General features: G+C 42.5%; 1 protein-coding gene across 4 annotated transcripts in view; it reads left to right on the top strand.

Moving 5' to 3' along the window:
* The window catches only part of MAP2K3 (mitogen-activated protein kinase kinase 3), a 436,357-nt gene extending 417,281 nt beyond the window's left edge, over positions 1–19,076 (top strand). For all 4 annotated transcript variants that reach the window (XM_086940864.1, XM_086940865.1, XM_086940868.1 and 1 more), the window contains 2 exons: positions 9,747–9,792; positions 17,932–19,076. In XM_086940864.1, coding sequence (XP_086796990.1) covers positions 9,747–9,792; positions 17,932–18,018 — 133 coding nt within the window. In that variant the 3' untranslated portion in view covers positions 18,019–19,076. The remainder of the gene's footprint in view (positions 1–9,746; positions 9,793–17,931) is intronic.
* The last annotated feature ends 358 nt before the right edge of the window (positions 19,077–19,434 follow it).

Below are 19,434 nucleotides of genomic sequence, written 5' to 3' on the forward strand. Positions count from 1 at the left end.
AAACGCCGTAGCCTCCCCACAGCAAAGTATGACTCTAAGGTCTGCAGTTTCGCCTACTAAAGTGGAGTTAGCCTTTTGGCTATCCGAATGCTGTTTAAATTTCCTTTGTTAAACTCGCCCTCTAGCAATACTTAAAGTGTGCGATGGGATTTCATGACCATCTTCTGACTACCTGTCAAATGGATACATTTTATTAATATCAAAAAACATTGCCTGCACTAGACAGCGTGAAAAGGTGTAGTTCTTTTTAATGACAATGTTTGGAATACGCATGCCATAATTCTATCTGCTGCATCAGTTGAGATAGAATAGCTACCATTGAATTCTCAACCACTAATGGCCACATTTAAATAGGAAGAGTCAAGTCTGGCTGTAGAGTGAGGCTGCTGTTAGTAAGGCTTATTTCATGTGGTAGAACACTCTGTGTGCTATTCCGCTGACCTCCATTCCGATTCCCTCAAAAGGTCATGTACGGTTGCTGCCATCTCTGCAAACAAAGGGATAAACGCATGACAAAACTCAGAATTCCAAGTAACTGTAGGAAGTAAGAATCATCTTTAGGGATACATTCAATGACAAGCTCAGTCTGTATGGACTTTCCTGCAAGAATAGTGGCTGTAGAAACAACACATCACCTTTTTGAATCTCAGCTTTTGCACTGTTCACAGGGAGCCCTCTACTCGGAGTGCTGTCAGGATGCTACCCGATATCTCTTTATGCTTCTTTATAGAAGTTGTGAACACCCAAATAGCATCCCTATGTTGAAAGACCTTTTTTTGATGTGCCAGCTTACGCTCCATATTTTTCTTCACTTAGTAGAAGGTGGTGGAGTTGTCCTTGAAACCTTTTGAAGTCTTGCTGTACCCTTCATGCCTAATATTAAAAAAAACCTTAGATAGAGGCTATTATTAAGAAAATGTAGTTCCCAGAGGCTGTTTTGTTAGTCTGTTCCGGAGGTGACCGTAAGACTGAGCAGTGGTGTGCCTTCCTGTATGCAGGACCTTGCTAAACTCCTACTGTTACTCAATATACTTCTGGTTTTTCCTGTCTGCTTGAAGGTGGCCTTCTGGTCCTTGGGACAAACGCAGGCATTAAAGCAAGCCTTGTGCTTTGCTCTCCCTGAAACACCCTGCTGTAGAAATTCGAACTTCATTGCGTAGATGCTAGATATGCTTTATAAATTATTCAGAACGATGCCAGGTACGGGTAACTTTGTCTATTTGTTCTGATGACAACCCTGTTGCCAATCTCGTATTTGAGTCGAAATGCTGATGTGCTTATTCAGATAGAATGCATTGACTGAAATAAACATACACAACTATTTTAATATGTAAAAGCAATTGTTATAAGGTTCCTATGAATTTAGTAGGTTTATGTAGTAGGTCAACATAACTTTACAATATAGAGACTCATTCTACTTATATCCACAGTAAATGTTGGTTAGGCTAGCTCAGAGTACTACATATAAACTCCTACACTTCCAGAGCTCTAGATGTTGTCAGTAACCTCGAACATCACCACTCTGATTCCCAAGGTATTAGTGGAAACGGATCTAACCCTTTCGTTAGTCACTTTTGCATTGCCCAAGGTGTCACAAGGAAAAGACACGAGAATACGTTTTAAAGTGTTTATTGAAAAGATCTAATCCTTGTAAATAAAACATGAGCTGCAATTAAGCAGATGAAACACATCACTGTAATGAGCATTATTAGAATGGTGAAAAACAGAAACAATTCAACCATGTTAATTGTTCCTGATGTTACTCATATCTGTCACCAATACCTCTATACTAGCAAGAGCATATCAGGAGTATCCTTCTACCAGACATGTTGGAATGATCTAAACCTTTACCTTGGTATAATATGTCAGAAAGCCGGCCTCAGTACTTAAACAAATGCACCCCGTCTGAGTGTCAATTTATTTATTTATTTTAATGTTTTATAGAGTGCGAACCAGACCTGTGAGGTTATTAGAGCGCTTTACATGATTGAGGGGGAGGTATACAAAGGGCATAGGAAGGGAGGATATCAAAGGGAAACCAGGCTTATGTACATTATGTAGGAAAAACAGGCAGTCTCAAGTTCCGGATAGACTTGGGATAAAAACAGGTAGAGTTAATATACAAGAAAGTAGGTAGTCTCAGCTCCCGGGTGTGAAGCCCAGAGGGCCGGGAGGTATCATCCGGGAAAGTCAAGGAAAAAGCCGTCATGGTGGGCAGTACAAGGACGTATTAGGCAAGTAATTTGCCCTTAAGGAAAATTTTGGTCTCCTTTTTGAAGCGTGCAAAAGATGACTGTCTTCTGATGGTAGGCGGGAGAGAGTTCCATATTCTTGGAGCGGCCCCAGAAAAGGTCGGATTGTAGTTTTTCTTTTTCCGGAATCGAGCTGGTTGGAGCAGGAGGTCTCTGGGAGACCGGGAGTTTCTGGCTCTTCCAGATAACACGAGTTTCTGGTCAAGGAAGGCAGGGGAGTTAGAGTATAGAGCCTTTTGAGTAATGCAGGCCATCTTAAGTTGGATTCTGGCCTCGAGAGGGAGCTAATTCAGGGCTTTCAGGTGGGTAGAGATGTGGTCGAATTCCCTTGAGCTGATTAAGAGTCTGGCGGCGGCGTTGAGGCAGGCTTTCAGTGGGGCCAGAGAATGTTTAGGCAGACCTGCAAGAGTAGAGCAACCGTATTCAAGTCTATAGATGACTAGTGCCTGGGTTGCCATTTTTAGGTCGGGAGGGTCGAGGAAGGGTTTCAAGTTTCTTTGGTAACTCAGGTGAAATCTGGCAGCTTTAGCCATCAAATTGATGTGGGCACGCATGTTCAAGCTGCCGTCTAGGTTTTAGGTAATTTTGCAGAGTCCACAATGGTAGGAGAGCAGTTTAGCGCTGTGATGGCTTGATCCATTCTTGGATGTCTGGATTGGTTTTGGGTGGGGAGATGAGAAGAAACTCGTTTTTTTGCGTTAAGTTTGAGCTGGTTAGAAGTGAGCCAGTGGATAGTCAGTTTCAAAACCTCATTCAGGGAGAGAATGTCCTTAGGAGAAGAGATTTTTATGTAAATCTGTGTGTCGTCAGCATACATGTGGTAGGCGATATTGGCGGTGCGTAGCACCTCTGTGATAGTTTCCAGTTAAAGATTGAAAAGAGTAGGGGACAGGGTTGAGCCTTGAGGGACTCCCACCGTGATCGGGGAGGGGGCGGATAGGTTGCCGGTAATTAGGATTCTCTGTGAGCGATACTGGAGGAAGGACCTAAACCATTCGAGAACGGTGCCATCCAAACCCATCCTGAGTTTGAGGCATTCAAGGAGTGTTTTGTGGTTGACCGTATCGAAGTCCGAAGATAGATCTAGGAGGATAAGGAGACAGGTACTGCCTTGGTCCAGGGCTTGAAGAGCATCATCCACATTGTGGAGGAGGGTGGTTTCGGTGCTGTGTCCAGGTCTGAATCCGGATTGGTAGTCATCCAGTAAGTGGAAGTTAGTGATGTGTAGGCTCAGTTGCTGTTGCACACATTTTTCGAGAACTTTGGCTAGGAGTGGGATTTTGGAAATAGGTCTATAGTTTTCAAGGGAGGAGGGCTCCAGTGTAGTTTTTTTTTTAAATGGAGGCGACTTGGCCAGCTTTGAGAGAGTCCAGTATCGATCCCTGTAGGAGGGAGGCGTTGATTATTGCAGTCCAGGAAGGGATGATAGCCTGAGGGGCGGCAGCTAGGCAGTTAGAGGGTCATTGAAGTGATTGTTCGGGTTTAGGGAGTAAAGAATTTTCGAGACGGAGTGGTCTTCATAGACTTTGAAGCTGGAACAATGGGCATGGTTTTTGGGTGATGTCTGGGAGGGCAACGTGGAGAGAGCCAACAGAGTTAGGGAGAGAGTTGCAGATTCGAGTTCGATTCCTAAGGCAGAGATTTTGTTGCAGAAGTAGGAAGAGAATTCTTCGCAAGATATTAGCGATTTTGGGGTTTCTTTAGGAGTTTTTGCTTGTTTGTTGGATTGGTGTTTTTTGGCGTTATCTAGTCCTTTTCTGAAGAATTCTTTTTTCGAATTTAGTATTTTCCTATTGTAGGCATTTCTGGCCTGTTGGATAAGCTTTAGGTGGGTTGCTGACGGGTGTTGGTTCCAGTTACGTTCTGTCTGCCAAAGGGATCTCCTCTCCTTGTTGAGGGATTTGTTGAACCAGGGATTCCGGTCTTTGGTCTGGGTTCTTTTAAGTTTTAGTGGAGCGAGGTCATTGAGAATGTTGGCTATGGTAGAGGACAAATGCTCAGTGAGGTTGTGGACCGAGGTGAATTGAGGGGGGGGGAGGGAGGTCAGTCTCTCAGTGCGCAGCCAATTGTCAGTGATCTAGGTTTTTGGTGTCTCTAAGCCATCGTTTGGGGATTAGGGGTTGAGGTGTCCATGTCTTGTGGGTGCCAAGCAGAAGGAAGGAAATAGCGTGGGGGTCGGACCAGTCACAAGGGTCAATAGAGATAAGTTTGACTGCTGATTCTTTGGCGATGATCCAGTCTAGAGTGGCGCCTTTCGTGTGAGTAGGGAGTGTGCAGGCTTGGTCGGCCAGGAAGTCTCTGAAGCCATTGACCTGAGGGTCTTTGGGGTCGTTCCAGTGCAAGTTGAAATCTCCAAGGAAAATGTCATTAGAGTTAGGGAAAGCCTTGGTTGTGATGATTTCCATAAGATGGTCAGCGAAGGTGTCATTTTTGCCTGGGGGGTGATAGAAAATATGAAATGTACACATTTGGGTGTTGTTGTTGCAAATGGAGAGTGCAAGGTATTCAAAGGAGTCTGTGGGATCACCCAGAAGTTCTGTACCAAGGAGTGAAGAGTGATAAATGCAGGCAGTGCCACCTCCTTTTTTTTTGATTGCCTGTCTAGTCTTACGATGTTATAAGTGGGTGGGACTAAGAGGTCCAGGCAGGGCGATGAGGTTTCGGTGAGCCAAGATTCCGTCAAGATCGCTAAGTCCGAGTTATGGCTCAGGATGAGATCAGCGACATCCGAGGCGTGCTTTACTGCAGAACGGCAGTTAATTAGGAGCCTGGATAGATGGGGGTCAGAGTGTGTGTCATGGGTAAGGGCAGAGGTGGGTACTATCGCCTCTCTTGCACGGTTATCTTTCGTCTCAGGATGCAGACCAGGGCCTTCAGAGCTGAATCTCAGTCACAGCTCACATTTGTTCCATGATAACTCTGGCATGAAGTGCCTCTCACCAAATTCAGCATGAATGCTGTTTAACCCCTTCCGTGCGGCGCACGTTCAGCAGACGTCGGGTGTACTACCTCGGTAGTGATGCGCACGTCCGCTGAACGTTCCAGCCCCGCCCGCTTACTAGAACGTTCCGCACTGGGGCGGAACGTTCAGGGGAGGGGTTAAATAATAAAACATATTGTACTGTGCCAGAGGTGCAGAACATCATCTTTAACCCCTTCGCTGCGGCCGCGATTTTACCGCTGTGCGGTAAACAAAAGAACAGGGCGGGGCCGTGACGAACCCCTGCCGTCATCAGCACACGCCCACCGCAGGGGCGTGACGGCTGGGGTTCGTCACCAGCATGGGAGGGGTTAATTAGTCTGGAGAGAAAGAGTCCTCTCCTACAACCACAAAAATAATCAAGGGCCTTGCATTTTGAATTGTGTGGCCCTGGAACTAATTTTGCAGACTAAAGGGCAACAATATCTACCAAGAATAAATAAATGTGTGTGTGACTCTTCCTCTGTATTATGGGAATATATGTTTATGTTTATAATATATGTGCAAACCACCATCAGTAAAAGATGCTAAGCTAAAGTGGAGAGTAAATGTAATCCCTATAACTTAATCTGCAATATATCAATCAATCATGGTGTTAATAAGTAGTTTGACTATTCATTTACTCATATATATATATATATATATATATATATATATTCACTCCACAAGTTCCACTTTGCACAGGAACAACTCGCACGCTACCAGATCCTTTTTCCCTTGCCAAAATAAATTTGTTTGCAAGCATCTGGTAGCGCCCGAGTTGTTCCTGTGCAAAGTGGAACTTGTGGAGTGAATAATTGAAAAGCGCCGGCTTTTGTGACTCGGACCGCCCGCGACAGCCTTACGTCTCTTTTCCAGCATTTGTGGAGCGAAAAAAAATATATATATATATTTTTATATTATTTATATATTATTATATTATATATATATATATTATTTATATTATTTATATTATATATATATTATATTATATTATTATATATTCATTTACTTACTGATCGATGTGCTGTTGTTCACTTTAGTATGTCTGGCAATAATTAACGTTCTTATGTTTTCAGTACTAAAAGACAGATATTAAAAATAACATTGACTTCTTCAGTACTCCTTCGTCCATTGTAGGTTTACATCATTTACTAAGGCACTTGCTGTGGATCTTTGGTCACAGCCACAAACTAAAATTGTAAACAACGGTTCAATTTGTGAACTTGTCTGGATTCATAGATATCCTGCTTGGCATACTGGGTAAGGGTTTACTGTCTTTGGGTCCCAGTTTATGAACATCTGTGTAGCTCCTATGTGCTATCAAAATCAAACTTATTCATGGAAAACCCTCCTTCGTACTTTGTGAGCTCTGAATCAATGAGTGGCTGTGCAGGATGACCAGCAGTATTGTCTTTATGCTTTGTGGTGCTCCATGCTCATACAAACAACTGGCTCTGCAGACTTTCATGTTTTTGCCTCCTCCTTTGTTTCTTCTTTGGATTGTCTTAATCTGCTTTACTATTTTCTGGTTCTTCCCATGATTTACTGATCTTCGGGTACTGTCATATAGGGCAGCTTTTCTACATATGCTAATTCACTTTTTACTAAATAGTTTTTTTGAAAAAAACATTTTTCAGCATTTACAGTAACATACAGCAGATCTACATGAGCAGTCGATAACTGCAGTCCCAGATCATCGAATTCACATCAAATCAAATCCACTTTATTTGATTATTTTAAAATCATAAAAGTATGCTATTCAATCACAAGATAAAATCAGGGTTAATACAAAAAAAATTTGATTTACACAAAATGTACATTTCATATATACAAAACACACAGTGGTGTCGAATTGATAATTATTCATAGTAGCTTACAGGTTGCACATGATAGTCGGCAAATGAATACAGATTTAAAAACAACAGGATTAACTTCATGTGCATTCTTAATTAGTTGGTTGGATCAATTACAGTTTGAGATAATACATAATCCGAAGCTGTTTGCCCCAATGATCTGTACTTCTTGTTACGGATGGATGCTACCAGAAAGTTTGCTACCTCAAACATGACAGCGGGGGATTCCATTAATTGGAGATAAAGTAATGCAGGTTTTACCTGCAAGAACCCCCTATCTTTTAGAAGTGGAATAATTAACTTTTTCCTGCCTCCCATATAAAATGGGCAGAAAAACACAAAATGGATCGTGTCCTGATATGAATGATCATCACATTTGCAAGGAGCGGCATCCTCTGGTTTGCACCACCCGCTAAAAATTCCCAATAACAAGTGCGACTGATTAAAACGAAATTTTGTAACCAGCCATCGATGAAAGGGTTTAGTGACAATTGTCAAGTACGGTTGAATGGATATAGACAATATCAGCATATAATGGGCCCTCACAGTTGGTTTACTTGTTTCTGTGACTTCACAATCCAGTTCTCTGGACCTTAAAAAGTTTGTTTTTACCCAGCTGATGTCAGCTTTAGTTAGACCTTCTGGGTTGGTGTAAATCTCTGGACGTCCCAAATAATTAGATGTAGATTTAATGAAGGACAGCCATTGTATTTCCGACACTTTCTCAAGTAACATACAGTCCCTGATGATTTTATGGTTTAGTGTGAGATTGGGGTTCAGCCAGGTTCTGATCCATAGTAGGATGGGGGCCATGTTTAATATGTCAGAGATATATCCCATCCCAAGCTCCAGGTGTACTGCATATGTAGCAGTTGATTGGGGGAGACCTAATAGGGCTCGCAGGAATTTATTTTCTTCTCTCTGAATAAGAGCTGTATCTTTATAGCCCCATATTGCTCCCCCATACCTTGCAATGGCCATAGTTTTGGCTTTGTAGATGGACAATATTGCCTCTCCTGGTTTGCCACCCAGTCTCTTAGCAAATCCTAAAATAGCAGCCGAGGATCTTCTTACGGCGGCTACTTTATTCAAAACTTGGGGGACCCATGAGCCTACATCGTCGAACACGACCCCTAGGTACGTGAAGACTTTTACTCTAGATATTACTGAGTCATTACAAGAGACGGTTTTAAAGCACTTCCTCCTATTCCCTAGTGACATGACATGCGATTTCTCTATGTTAATAGCTAGGTCCAGTTTTTTCATAAACTCCCCAAAGGAGTTAAGGAGGCGTTGCAAGGCGATGGGGGTCCTTGCTAATAGCGCAGTGTCATCCGCGTAAAGGAGTACAGGGATGGGCATTCCTCCCATACGCGGAATATCAGCTGAATTCACGTATATAATAGACATTTTTTCAGCAGCTTTCGCATAAAAAGTAGTTCATTGTATTTCCAACCGTAGCCCTTTTCTCACTAGCTTGTCTCATGCTCCTGTCCTCGGTAATTCAAGGGGTCCCATTAGGGAGATCTGTGATTTTTAGTGATCATGTTCTCTCAAGTTACTAAATCATCCACAACTTATTCTGAATCCCTTTTGATTGGAATCCAGAGGATATCCTTCTCTCCACTGATCTTAGTCCTTACCCTCATAACCCCAACCACAGCTTGCAGCACTTTAGTGGGCTGCAAAGGGCACCCCACGCACTGCTGCCATGGGTGTCTATTGGAGCGCTCTTGACAGGACATTGGATCCTTTTTATCGTTTAAGAATATGCTTCTGTCACCTCCTCACATGCCAGTGAATATGATTAGACCCCAAATAGTTTCCTTGAAACTTGCCACGTTCTGAAATGCTCTGGCGTGCAAGCTATCCTTGTCTCAAAATGAAATTATCTGCAGTTGGCAGAGAGGCTCCTCTAGCTTCATTTCGAGATGTTTCTGTAGCTGCCATTTGCTCTGCCCAATTTTCTGAAAGCGCTTTTCCAACTTGACCATAACATTTGTCTGTTTTTCACTCTGCCTTTGTGCTCCTGTCGTTTGGATATTTTTATTACTTGTTTTTCCCACTGTTCTTTAGATTTCAAGATGAGAAATGGTGGGCTTTTATTTGTGAGCGACCTGCTGATCGTGGGTTTGCAGATTTCTCTGTGTTCTATAATGGGAGAGAAAATACTCATATTTTACCTGAAAGGCCTTTAGAGAGGCTTCTTTTTCGTTGAGTCTGCATCCCCTTTTATTATTTAAACAGCAGATTGCTTGCTACTATAATCATTTTTGTTTCATAGAAGAGGTTCACTTTTGATTATTCGCTAATAAGGTTGTAAAGGCCACCAGTAGTTTATTGTACTTAATGTTTTCAAACCTTTGATTTTTATGGACATTTCGGAAGCATTTTTTACACTGTGGTCATTAGATCTGTTATAATAGGTGCTTGTTTGTCGGTGAGGGCATTTTTGACAACAGTCTTGAACCTATAATCTGGGTGGTACTGCCCCTTCAATTTAAAGAACACCTGTACATTTTCTTTCTACTTTTCATATCATTGAATCTTTAATTCCTGAACTTTGAGATCCACCACATATTATATGTGAGGCAGGTACCACAGTGCCTCAGTGGTTTGGCTTATGCAAGTAGGCCCAGTATATGAGATATTTACTAAACTTCTGTTTTTCTTTTTAAGTTTACGGAAGAAGGCAGCGGAGAGAATGAGCTACCTGGAACTCATGGTGAGTACATTGCAACTTGTCTTAACTAATGGAATCACTATTAAGTATTTTTAAGGTGCACTTCTAGCCCAATAATATTGTTTCAAGGTGCTCTGAATCTGCTTTTTGTTGGAATAGAGATGTTTTATAATCACCAATATTCCAAGCAATATATCCCTGAAAAGCCACAGAGCATTTCTTGAGTTTACAAAGGGGCTGGTATCACAGTGTAAAGATTCTACATTTTGAATACTAGGCATCTCAGACAGGTGTCTCAGTGTGTCTGCCAGTCAACTTAATCAATGGATTAACATAAACCACACATAAACACTGGGCACCCAAGGCTCTGGCATCTAAAGATCAAATATGTCATGATCTGCTCTTCTATATAAATCATATGAATTTTGACATAGAGCAGAACCTCCAATTCTTCAGGAACTTTGCGAACACCACAGTGTTATACTTTCCTTACTAGAAAGTTGTCATCTGCTTGTTGTTTCGGGGTTTATCTGTGGCTATTAAATGGTCACCCAAACCATGCTGCAAATTGGGGGTAAGCATATCAAATGTCATCTCCGTGGAAAGAAAAAAAAACGGATTGTACCAAAAAGATGCATTACGGTTTAGTAGCCTTTGCAGTTGTGCTATAGGTCTCAGAAAGCAATTTCTTCTACCCTTGATATCCAGCTGTGTTTTGAATTAGACATGGGGAGACTGAGTTTGCGGTCACCCTCCAGCAAATCTTTGATCAATGTAGAAAAAGTGATTGATCTGAAGGGATTCTTAACCAGCACTTATATAATTTCTTGTGAATATCCATTAGAATGCTGATTGATGTAGCTGAAAGACACCATGGCACTGATTTGACTGGACAGTCGAGATGATATTCCTTTCCCATCCTTTCTGTGTTCTGCCCCTATATCTCTGAATAGGCTTTTAACTACAACTTCCAAGTTGTCACTGCCCGAGGATTTAGAAAGCGGACATAAATACTCAACAGTCTGTTTCAGTGCTTCAGACCCCTAAAGTAATTTCTGGCCCTCAGTGTGACCATCTAGTCTTATTTTCCATAACACACATATACACGTATGCCTCTCGAGCGAGAGGCGATGTTTGCTCCTTGCACACCAGCTGTGAGGAAGGTTTGTATTCACCTTGCATCCCAAATGGTTGATCCACAAAGTAATCTAAAAGTTTAATCTTAACGGCATCTGTTTCTCGAATCTAATGTTCCCTCCCACAGGCTGCCAGGCATATTACTTGACAGACCCATTCATCGAGGGACACTGTTTTCATTCTTTTTTGGGGATCTACGGAGTTACAATGGGACACACCTCACCATTCTGATTTTCAGAACTTGAAATTTCATTGCGGAAGAAGGAGCTTCATGGCATTTGGAACTTTATTTCCAAAGTACCCTTTTTCATGGAAGTCGAAATTATGCCTCCATTTGTGCCATCAAGATACAATAGCTTTGGTTCTGGGCATTAGTTACATAGACCAACCCGTTGACCTGCCTATTGTCAAGGTTTTATCCTTTATCCACTATGTGATCTCAACAGATGTTCAATTTGATACCAAAAACATTTGCCATTCTTTGGCGCATACTCTGGGTTCGTTCTGTGTCTAGTCCTAGTGAAGTTCCTTTAAGAGAATCAGGCACATGCGCCATTCTGTTTGTGTTCTGAGTATCATTACACCATTGTTGGCAGAGCCAGCTTTGGGGCTTGTGCTTTCTTTGATTTTATGTGTGTTGATAATGTAGAATCCCTATTAGAGTGCCATGAATGTCAGGATATTTATGCTTCAGAGCTTTACATGGATTCCCACGAAGCTAGGTTTTATTGAGTACTTGCCATGCTTGGGGCTGAGCTAATTTTGCTTTTCCATGTAAGGTAGGAGGTAACTCATCCATATTTCATTCAAAGGGCTCATTCCAATCCTATTCATGTAGTCCTCATATAATAGATGTAAGAATTATTTCTGGGTTTACGCTGACTGTAGCAGAGCATGCAGCATGCCCTGGGAAGGCTACAGGAGATTCGATCATCTTGTCTGTTTTGGCTCATGGATCTCAGATTTACCAATTCCAGGAAGTACCTTCCGTAAGGAAAGTCCATGTTCTTTCTACTTGCACTAAAAATATCTTCAGATTCTTTTTCAGTTAATGTATATTTTATGTCTTTTTAGTTTGAGGAAAGATGTTTAAAGAACTCCTGGGAACACTTCACCAACAATACATGAGTTAAGATATGCGCAGGTACTTCGGGTGTTCTGGACAACTATTTGAAGATCTTGCATAGAATGAATAGGATGTGTAAGCAGGAGGAGCTAAGTAAGTTGACTTGCACTGTCATGCTGAGTTTATAGTCCAGGATGATTCCCAGGTTTCTGGTGTGGTAGGTGGGTTTAGTTGTGGGTCCTATTTCTTTGCCCAACAGGTAGAGTTCCAGGGAGCGTTCTTGTTACCGAAGATCAGCACTTCTGTCTTGTTGGAGTTGAGCTCTATGCAGTTGGTTCTCATCCATACTGCTACTTTGATCATGCAGTCTGTGAAGTAGGTTCTGGTGGTGGCTGTCTTGTCGGTCAGGGATAGGAAGAGTTTGGTGTCGTCCATGTAGGATATGATGGATGTGCCTTGGGATATGCTGATGTTAGCGAGCAGAGTCATATAGATGTTGAACAGGGTGGGACTAAGATGAGCTCTGAGGGGTCTGCAGATCAGGTTCTTGGATTCCGATATGTAGGGTGGTAGTCAGACTGTGTTCTTCCTTTGAAGGAGTCAATGCAGTTGAGGGCCAGTCCTTGGATGCCGATGTTGTGGAGTCTTCTGACAATGGTTTAGTGAGAGACCGTGTCAAAGGCTGTGGAGAGATCAAGCAGGATGAGTGCTGTAGTCTCTCCTCAATCTAGTATGGTTCGTATGCCATCTGTGGCTGCTATGAGTGCAGTTTTGGCACTATGGTTACTTCGGAGTCCTGATTGAGTGTGGTCTAGAAGGTGGTGTAGTTCTAGGGGGATAGTGAGTGAGTTGTTTGTTGTTGGCCTTCTCCATCACTTTGGCTGGATAGGGGAGCAGTGAAATGGACCGGAAGTTGCAGAGCTCATTTGGGGAAGCTGATGTTTTTTTGAGGAGGGCATTGACTGCGTCATCGTTCCAGTCTTTCGGGAAAGTCGCGCATCTGATGAAGGTGTTGGTGTGGGTGAGGGTGTTGCTGATGCGTTCTCCTCCTATGTGGTAGAAGTGGTGGGGGCATAGATCTGTTGGGACCCAGAGGTGGTCCACCTGCATGATTGCTGCTGTGTCTTCTCTGGCTATTATTTTCCATTCTGTCAATTGTCTGTCTTTGTTGGTGATAAGACTTCTGGTGTCCGGTTGGTATTCGAAGTTCCTTTAGATGTTTGCGAATTTGCTGTGGAAGAAGTTTGATAAGTTTGGTGCAGTGTTCCTGTTAGGACGTGATGCAGTTGACTGCGGCCTTGGGGGTGGTGAATTCTTTGAAAATGGAGAAGATTTTCTTGCAGCTGTTGCAGCCTTGAAGATTGGGTACATTGTGTGTCTGCGGTGTGGTGCGTCTGTGACAAGCTGGGTGAGTCTGATGTAGTCCAGGTTTTCAAGGAGGGCTGTGGAGCAGGGGTCTGTTTGGTCTTTGTTGTGGAGATTGAGATCGTTAAATAGTATGAAGTCTCTGGAGTTAATGGTGAAGAGGCGAATAAGTCTGTGATGAGGTTGCTAAAGTTGATTTGCGGTCCAGGTGGTTGGTAGGCTAGGGTTCCCTTTAAGGTGAACCTGTCACTGATTTGTAGTTTAAAGTGCATGTGTTTCATAAAGGTGCGTTCTCCACGGATGTAGAGCATTTGATGGTGTCCTTGTGTTTGATGGAGAGTCCTCCTTCTGGTTTGTGAAGGCGGTCCTGTCGTGCGTTTTTGTAGCCTGTTGGGATAGCCACGGCAATGTTGGTTGCTGATGTGGGGTTGAGACAGGTTTCTGTGAGGAAAAAGAGGTATGGCGCATTGTTGCTGAGGAGATCTCAAATCTTAGTAGCATGTTTGCTGAGAGATCGTGTTCTGAGCAGCTTGCATGTGAGTGGCTGTTGGGGTGCAGGTTTAGTGTGTTTAGTACTAAGTCGAGGGGTTTATGGTGTTGCTGGTGCTTGGGGGCTGTCTGTGGGTGTATTCTGCTGCAGGAAAACAGGCAATGTGTACAGAGGAAAGGTCGTACAGTGGTGTGTGGTACGATCTAGAAGCAGTGGGAGGAACCCCTAGGTCGAGCGTTCGAAGGCCCGCTGCGGAGTATCATTGGGAGCCTATTGAACCAGAGTTCTGGTGCTGGCATGGATGAGCGCAGATGGGCTGGCTTTTGGTGCGCATCGTCCACCATTAAGTAGGTCCTGAGAGGGGGGCGGTGGGCGAGCTGCTATGCGTATAGAACCAGAGGCAGGAAAGCAGAGTGGAAGGAGGAGAAGGGGAAGGTGGGAAAATGCACGGGCAGTTGGTAAGGGAGCTGCGGAGAGTGCTACAAAAGGACTGAACGGAGAAAAGAGTTGCACAAAGCTAAGAAAGCACAAAAACTAGGGAAAGAGCAGAAGCTCAGAAGGAGGAAAAAGCGGATGAGGCAATTTTGAAAAGAGGCTTGGAGGGGGCAGAGAAAATGGATACAAAAAGCGGATGGGAGTCCTGAGTGAAAAGAGGCTTGCCCACTTTAGTCGGTCTCTTGTCTGTCTCTTAACTTCATTAAACCTGCACCAGTCACTCCAAGGCACAACCCTATCCTGTCTCTTATTCTCCACCTCTACGCTCATTGCTCAGCTAGCCCTTTCTTTCTACATTCCCTCTCTCTCTCTTTTAAAAAATATATATAAATTGACTTTTTTCTGTACCCAGTTAAACAAGTCCGATTTCTTTTATATTTACGAGCTAGTTTATCAGACAAGCAGACTATTTGACAGATTGGAGCACCAGTGTCCCATGAACAATACAATTAGAGACACCTTTTAGCAGACTCAGAGATTGACATTATCTAAACGAGCATGATGCATTTATTCCATTTGAATTCACAGGAATGTAATAATGTTTACACTTTAAAGCCTAATGACACCCTCCGGCTGGCTGTTGATTAAGCACAACTATTTTTCTGTGTTTACTATTGTTGGGACAGCTCTCCTGACTGTCTAGCTTCAACGCAGGCAGACTCAATATCTGGGTCATGCCAAAGAGAGCATTCCAAAATATAGGCCAGTGATTACAACTGAATCATTATCTTGCTTTCTCCTTAAATCCATTTAAAGATTGGAAGATTGGGCAAAACATAGCTTGATTTATTGAACCCCAAAAAGGGTTTTTTTCTTTTTTGGTAAGGGCACTGCAAAAGTTTAATATTTGTTTCCAATGAAAGTAAGTTTCACTGAAGAGAAAATTGAGCTCCTACCCATGGTTCTGTTTTTATCAATGGTATATCAAAACTGCAGACATAGGTTTTAAGTTTGGCGCGTTGTAGCTCGAACAATAAAAAATAAGATTGGCCCAAACAAGAAGAAGTGGACAGAAATGTCATATTTGTGTTTGACCTGACTATTGACTGTATTATCCAGTGTTTAAATTTGATTGTGTGTGCATAGGAAACTCTGTGCAAAAATTAGGTGTTGCGCGAGCACTATCTCTTGAGGGGTTGGGAGGGTCACCTCTTTCCTGTGGCACCACTACCTGAAAACTATCCAGCCCGACAGGCAATAATCAGAAACATAGTGGAGCGCAAACAATCCCTAAAAACAAGAACCCTGCACCTTTGTAAATACTTGTGTGGAACCTTGTTTGTCGCTTTTTGATTACTTTAGAGTTTTTCAGAGTACAGTAAGCTTAACTTGATGCTTAAGGAAATGGGTGCAAGACAGAGTCCAGTCCATAATGGGGATATCCCTCTTCACCATAACTGGGTGCAAAAAGGTTAGTTAAAAATCAGAATGGTGCATGCATTCCAGGAAGTAAAGGCTAAATGGAGAGTCACCTGACTTAGTAAGGCATTTCCCAAGTCCGTGCCTGAATGGGTCAGCCTGACAGCATCTCGCCAAGAAAGCTATTACCTGAAGTACAGAAACAACAAGATGACAAATGGAATGCGTGAATTAACCACAGCTATTGCCATGCGCTCGGGCTGTTGCCCAATCCATCGTTTTACGCCCACTTAGCCACCTCAGTTATGACCCAACTATATCCAAATCATTCTTGACTCTGCTCCTCGTGCGAAACGTCAAGTCCGAACTGATAAGCCAGTTCCTGTCTGAACTGAAACACAAGTCCCCCCAGGACCTGTTTTTGCATTATCTGCAGTGTATGACTGAGTTAGTAGCAGATTACATGGTGTACAGCAGAGGTGAGGTTAGTGAGGGCTCAGTCATGTGCCAACAACACCATAGCACTGACAGCTATGTGATCCTCTGCTGCAGCAAGAAAATGAGCTTGTGGGCTGTGCATCTGTTCAGTGCTAGCTGGCCATGGCACATCTATCCTGAAGGAAAGGCACAACACAGATATCCACCCTGGCTCCTATAACGTGGGCTACTTTTGCCTCAGCATACTACCGACTGAAATAGAAATGCATCCTTTGGCCCTTTTCAGGTTTCTGCTCCAGACTTTGTTTGCTGTCTGCTTGCAGACCTGTTGTTTTAAATACATTACAATCTGCTTTGGGTTGGCCCCTTCCCATGATTGCATGTCTTTGTTGTCTATCTCACGAGGCAGCTCTTGATTCATTGACTTCTTCTCTATTCCTGTGTTTGTCTCGCCCAGGAGCGAGCATATCGGTCCCAGTGGTCTGATTGAATGAATTGTAGTCTATGAAAAAGTATTTAGAGGCTTGTTTCTTAATTTTCTTCCTCATCTCGTTTCAAATGAATTGTAGCCTTTGAAAGAGTATTTAGAGGCTTGTTTCTTAATTTTCTTCCTCATCTCATTTCATTTTTATAATCCCCCAAACATGTTCCCTTTTTTTATAACTAACCCCACCCCCAGTTTTGCACCCCACTTCCTGCCCCAATTCCAAAGGGAACAGTTAATTTTTTGTATTGCCCATCCCGGGCCTGGTAGATTTCAAATGCCCCCCATGCCTCGTGATTCATTTTTTGCACTGACTGTGCACTTTTACTCTTCTGACATGAACGTTAGCCATGTTAGATTGGTAAATTATACCTGTCCGCCTTGCATCATGAAGCATACACATTAATCACGATGCACAAGAATGCATGCGTCTTGGTGCATGCACATGCGTCGTGAGCTATCTTGGAATGGATTTTCTTCACCTGGATTCCCCATTCCCCGATTGCCTGCTAAGGGTGTGCATGCGTCTGACATGCTTTTGCATGACAATGCCAACAAGCATTGTCAATGGCAATTGCTCGGCCGCTAAAAGCGGAGACCCATTATCATTCCCAGTTCTTCTTAAATCATCTTTTTGGCACATGTAACTCTTGTTACTGCAGTACTTTCCTAATTGATGGTTGAGGTAGAAGAGAACCTTCCCGAATAGGAGCAACAGAGTTTCTGGTATATTTACTAATGGAGTTGAATGCATTAGACTCCACTAACCTTTTCAATTGAAAGTGTTAGATATCCATTCTACAATCATTACCCGCACTATCTGATTGGTGCTCAGGCTTAACTGCTACCATAAGATTGCCTGCTACGCACGATGACCTCTATCATCCAAAACCAAAAAGTAAGGGCCTTGTGAGGCAAAGTGGAAAATGTTAAGTGGAGATTAGACATTGATAACCTAGACATGAGGTTACATGATGTGGTTGTATGGAAAGATGTGGGCCACCTATTTATGTGTAGGTGCCAATCAGAAAAGTATTGAGGGCCAGTAGCTGTACAGTGGACCATGGGCCAACCTGTCTATGGACTGAGACATTCAAGGTAGTAGTTTGATGGACATGATGGTATAATGGAGAAGAAAGGAGGGCAAATAAGCTGTGAACACATATCACTTTGTGCTGCAAAGATCAGTGCAAAAGAGAAACCTTTCAATGAGGCATCTATAACCGATTTACAAATGGTATTCCGTTTGAATGTTTTTTTCCTTCCAAACAACTCATTTGTGACTATATTTGTTTGACCGTACAAGATACATTTTTGTGATTTTTCTGTTTCCCTTCCTTATTTCAGGATCATCCGTTCTTTATCCTACACAATACTCGAGAGACAGATGTTGCTTCGTTTGTGAAAGAGATCTTGGATGACGACCCTAACTGATGTGCCTTCCTTTTTCGCCGCCTTGTAGGGATTACGTTTAATGCAACCAAATTAGAAACTTATTTACAGTATGTGTGAAAGTCCTGTCCATGTAGGGAAGGAGCAGAGGAAAACACACTGAGGAGTAAATGCTGAGGGTGGCTTGTTCAGCATCCTCCCTCCCTTCCTTGCATTTCTTTCACCACTCACATAGAGCTCCATTCCCCACAGTCTTGAGTTCTTGGCTTAGTGATTTCTTGGGCCACAGGATTAGCAAGAAGTTAAGAAGTTGTTTAGGATAGTCGTCCCAGCGAACCACAGCAAGCCAATAATGTAGGGCGCTGTTGTAGACTTGTGGCCTGTACTGCAAGTTTACATCTGTAGACGCTTATGTCTCAATAAGCAAACCCTGTGTGTGACTCTCCCATGCTTATAGCACATGTTGTATGTAGGCAGACCTCATCCTGGATGGGCCTTATATAAACTAAGCAGAGAGCACACAGAAAAATAGACCTACTCTTCTCTGTGTGCCCTTTCTATAGATGCTTCCTTAGATTTGATGAAAATGGAGGCAGTACATTTCTTTTTCCCTTAAAACTGAGGTCGAGAGGGATATTGGTTGCTCCACCTTAAAGGTTTAGCCCTTGAATGCTGGACAGGACTAGTGAGGGTGTCCTGCACTGTCGTGGCTTATAAAGGATGTTGTAGATATTGTCTACAATTTTGCCTCTTTTGAGGAAATAGTTTCCAGAAAGATACAACATAAATGCACATTGGAGGGTGGAAACTATGTTTTTTATTTGTGTGTATGTACATATATAGATAAATATGTCTTGGACATTTTAGCAGATTTTCAGGTTTTGAATCAAATGAACTGTGTTTAAGATGTTTGGTTTTTCCATGTACATCCTGAATAAATTGGTCCTATGAATTCTGCTAAGTTTTCCGGCCTACATGTTCCCTTTCTGCGCTGCATAATTTTAAAGACTGTTTCCTTCTGAATTATTTGTCAGCCCCTGCTGTACAATAAAATTAACACATGCCCATGTGCTAAGTGGATTAAATAATGAATTACTACATTTGGTGAGTTCTTTGTCAGAGTGGTTATTTTTGTATTATAAAAGAATTGCACATAGGTGACCAGAAACGAAGTGGATTAATAAATGAGTTACTACATTCGGCGAGTCCTTTGTCAGATCGGTTATTTTTGTATTATTAACGAAGGATGATTGGAAACTAGCAATGTGCTGTAAATTGTATCTACTTGGTTTTATGAATATAATCAAAAGTTTGACACTTGCAAAATAATGCACCGCCTTTTGATCTCTCACACATGCCATTTATGATTGCAGAACAGGAAAATGTCCCAAGATTTTGGTTCTGCTGAGTGTTAATAAATGGCATTTGTACCGGTGATCTATTTACTGTCCTCCTTGT

This window comes from Lissotriton vulgaris, chromosome 10 (assembly GCF_964263255.1).
Source record: "Lissotriton vulgaris chromosome 10, aLisVul1.2, whole genome shotgun sequence".
Taxonomy (NCBI): domain Eukaryota; kingdom Metazoa; phylum Chordata; class Amphibia; order Caudata; family Salamandridae; genus Lissotriton; species Lissotriton vulgaris.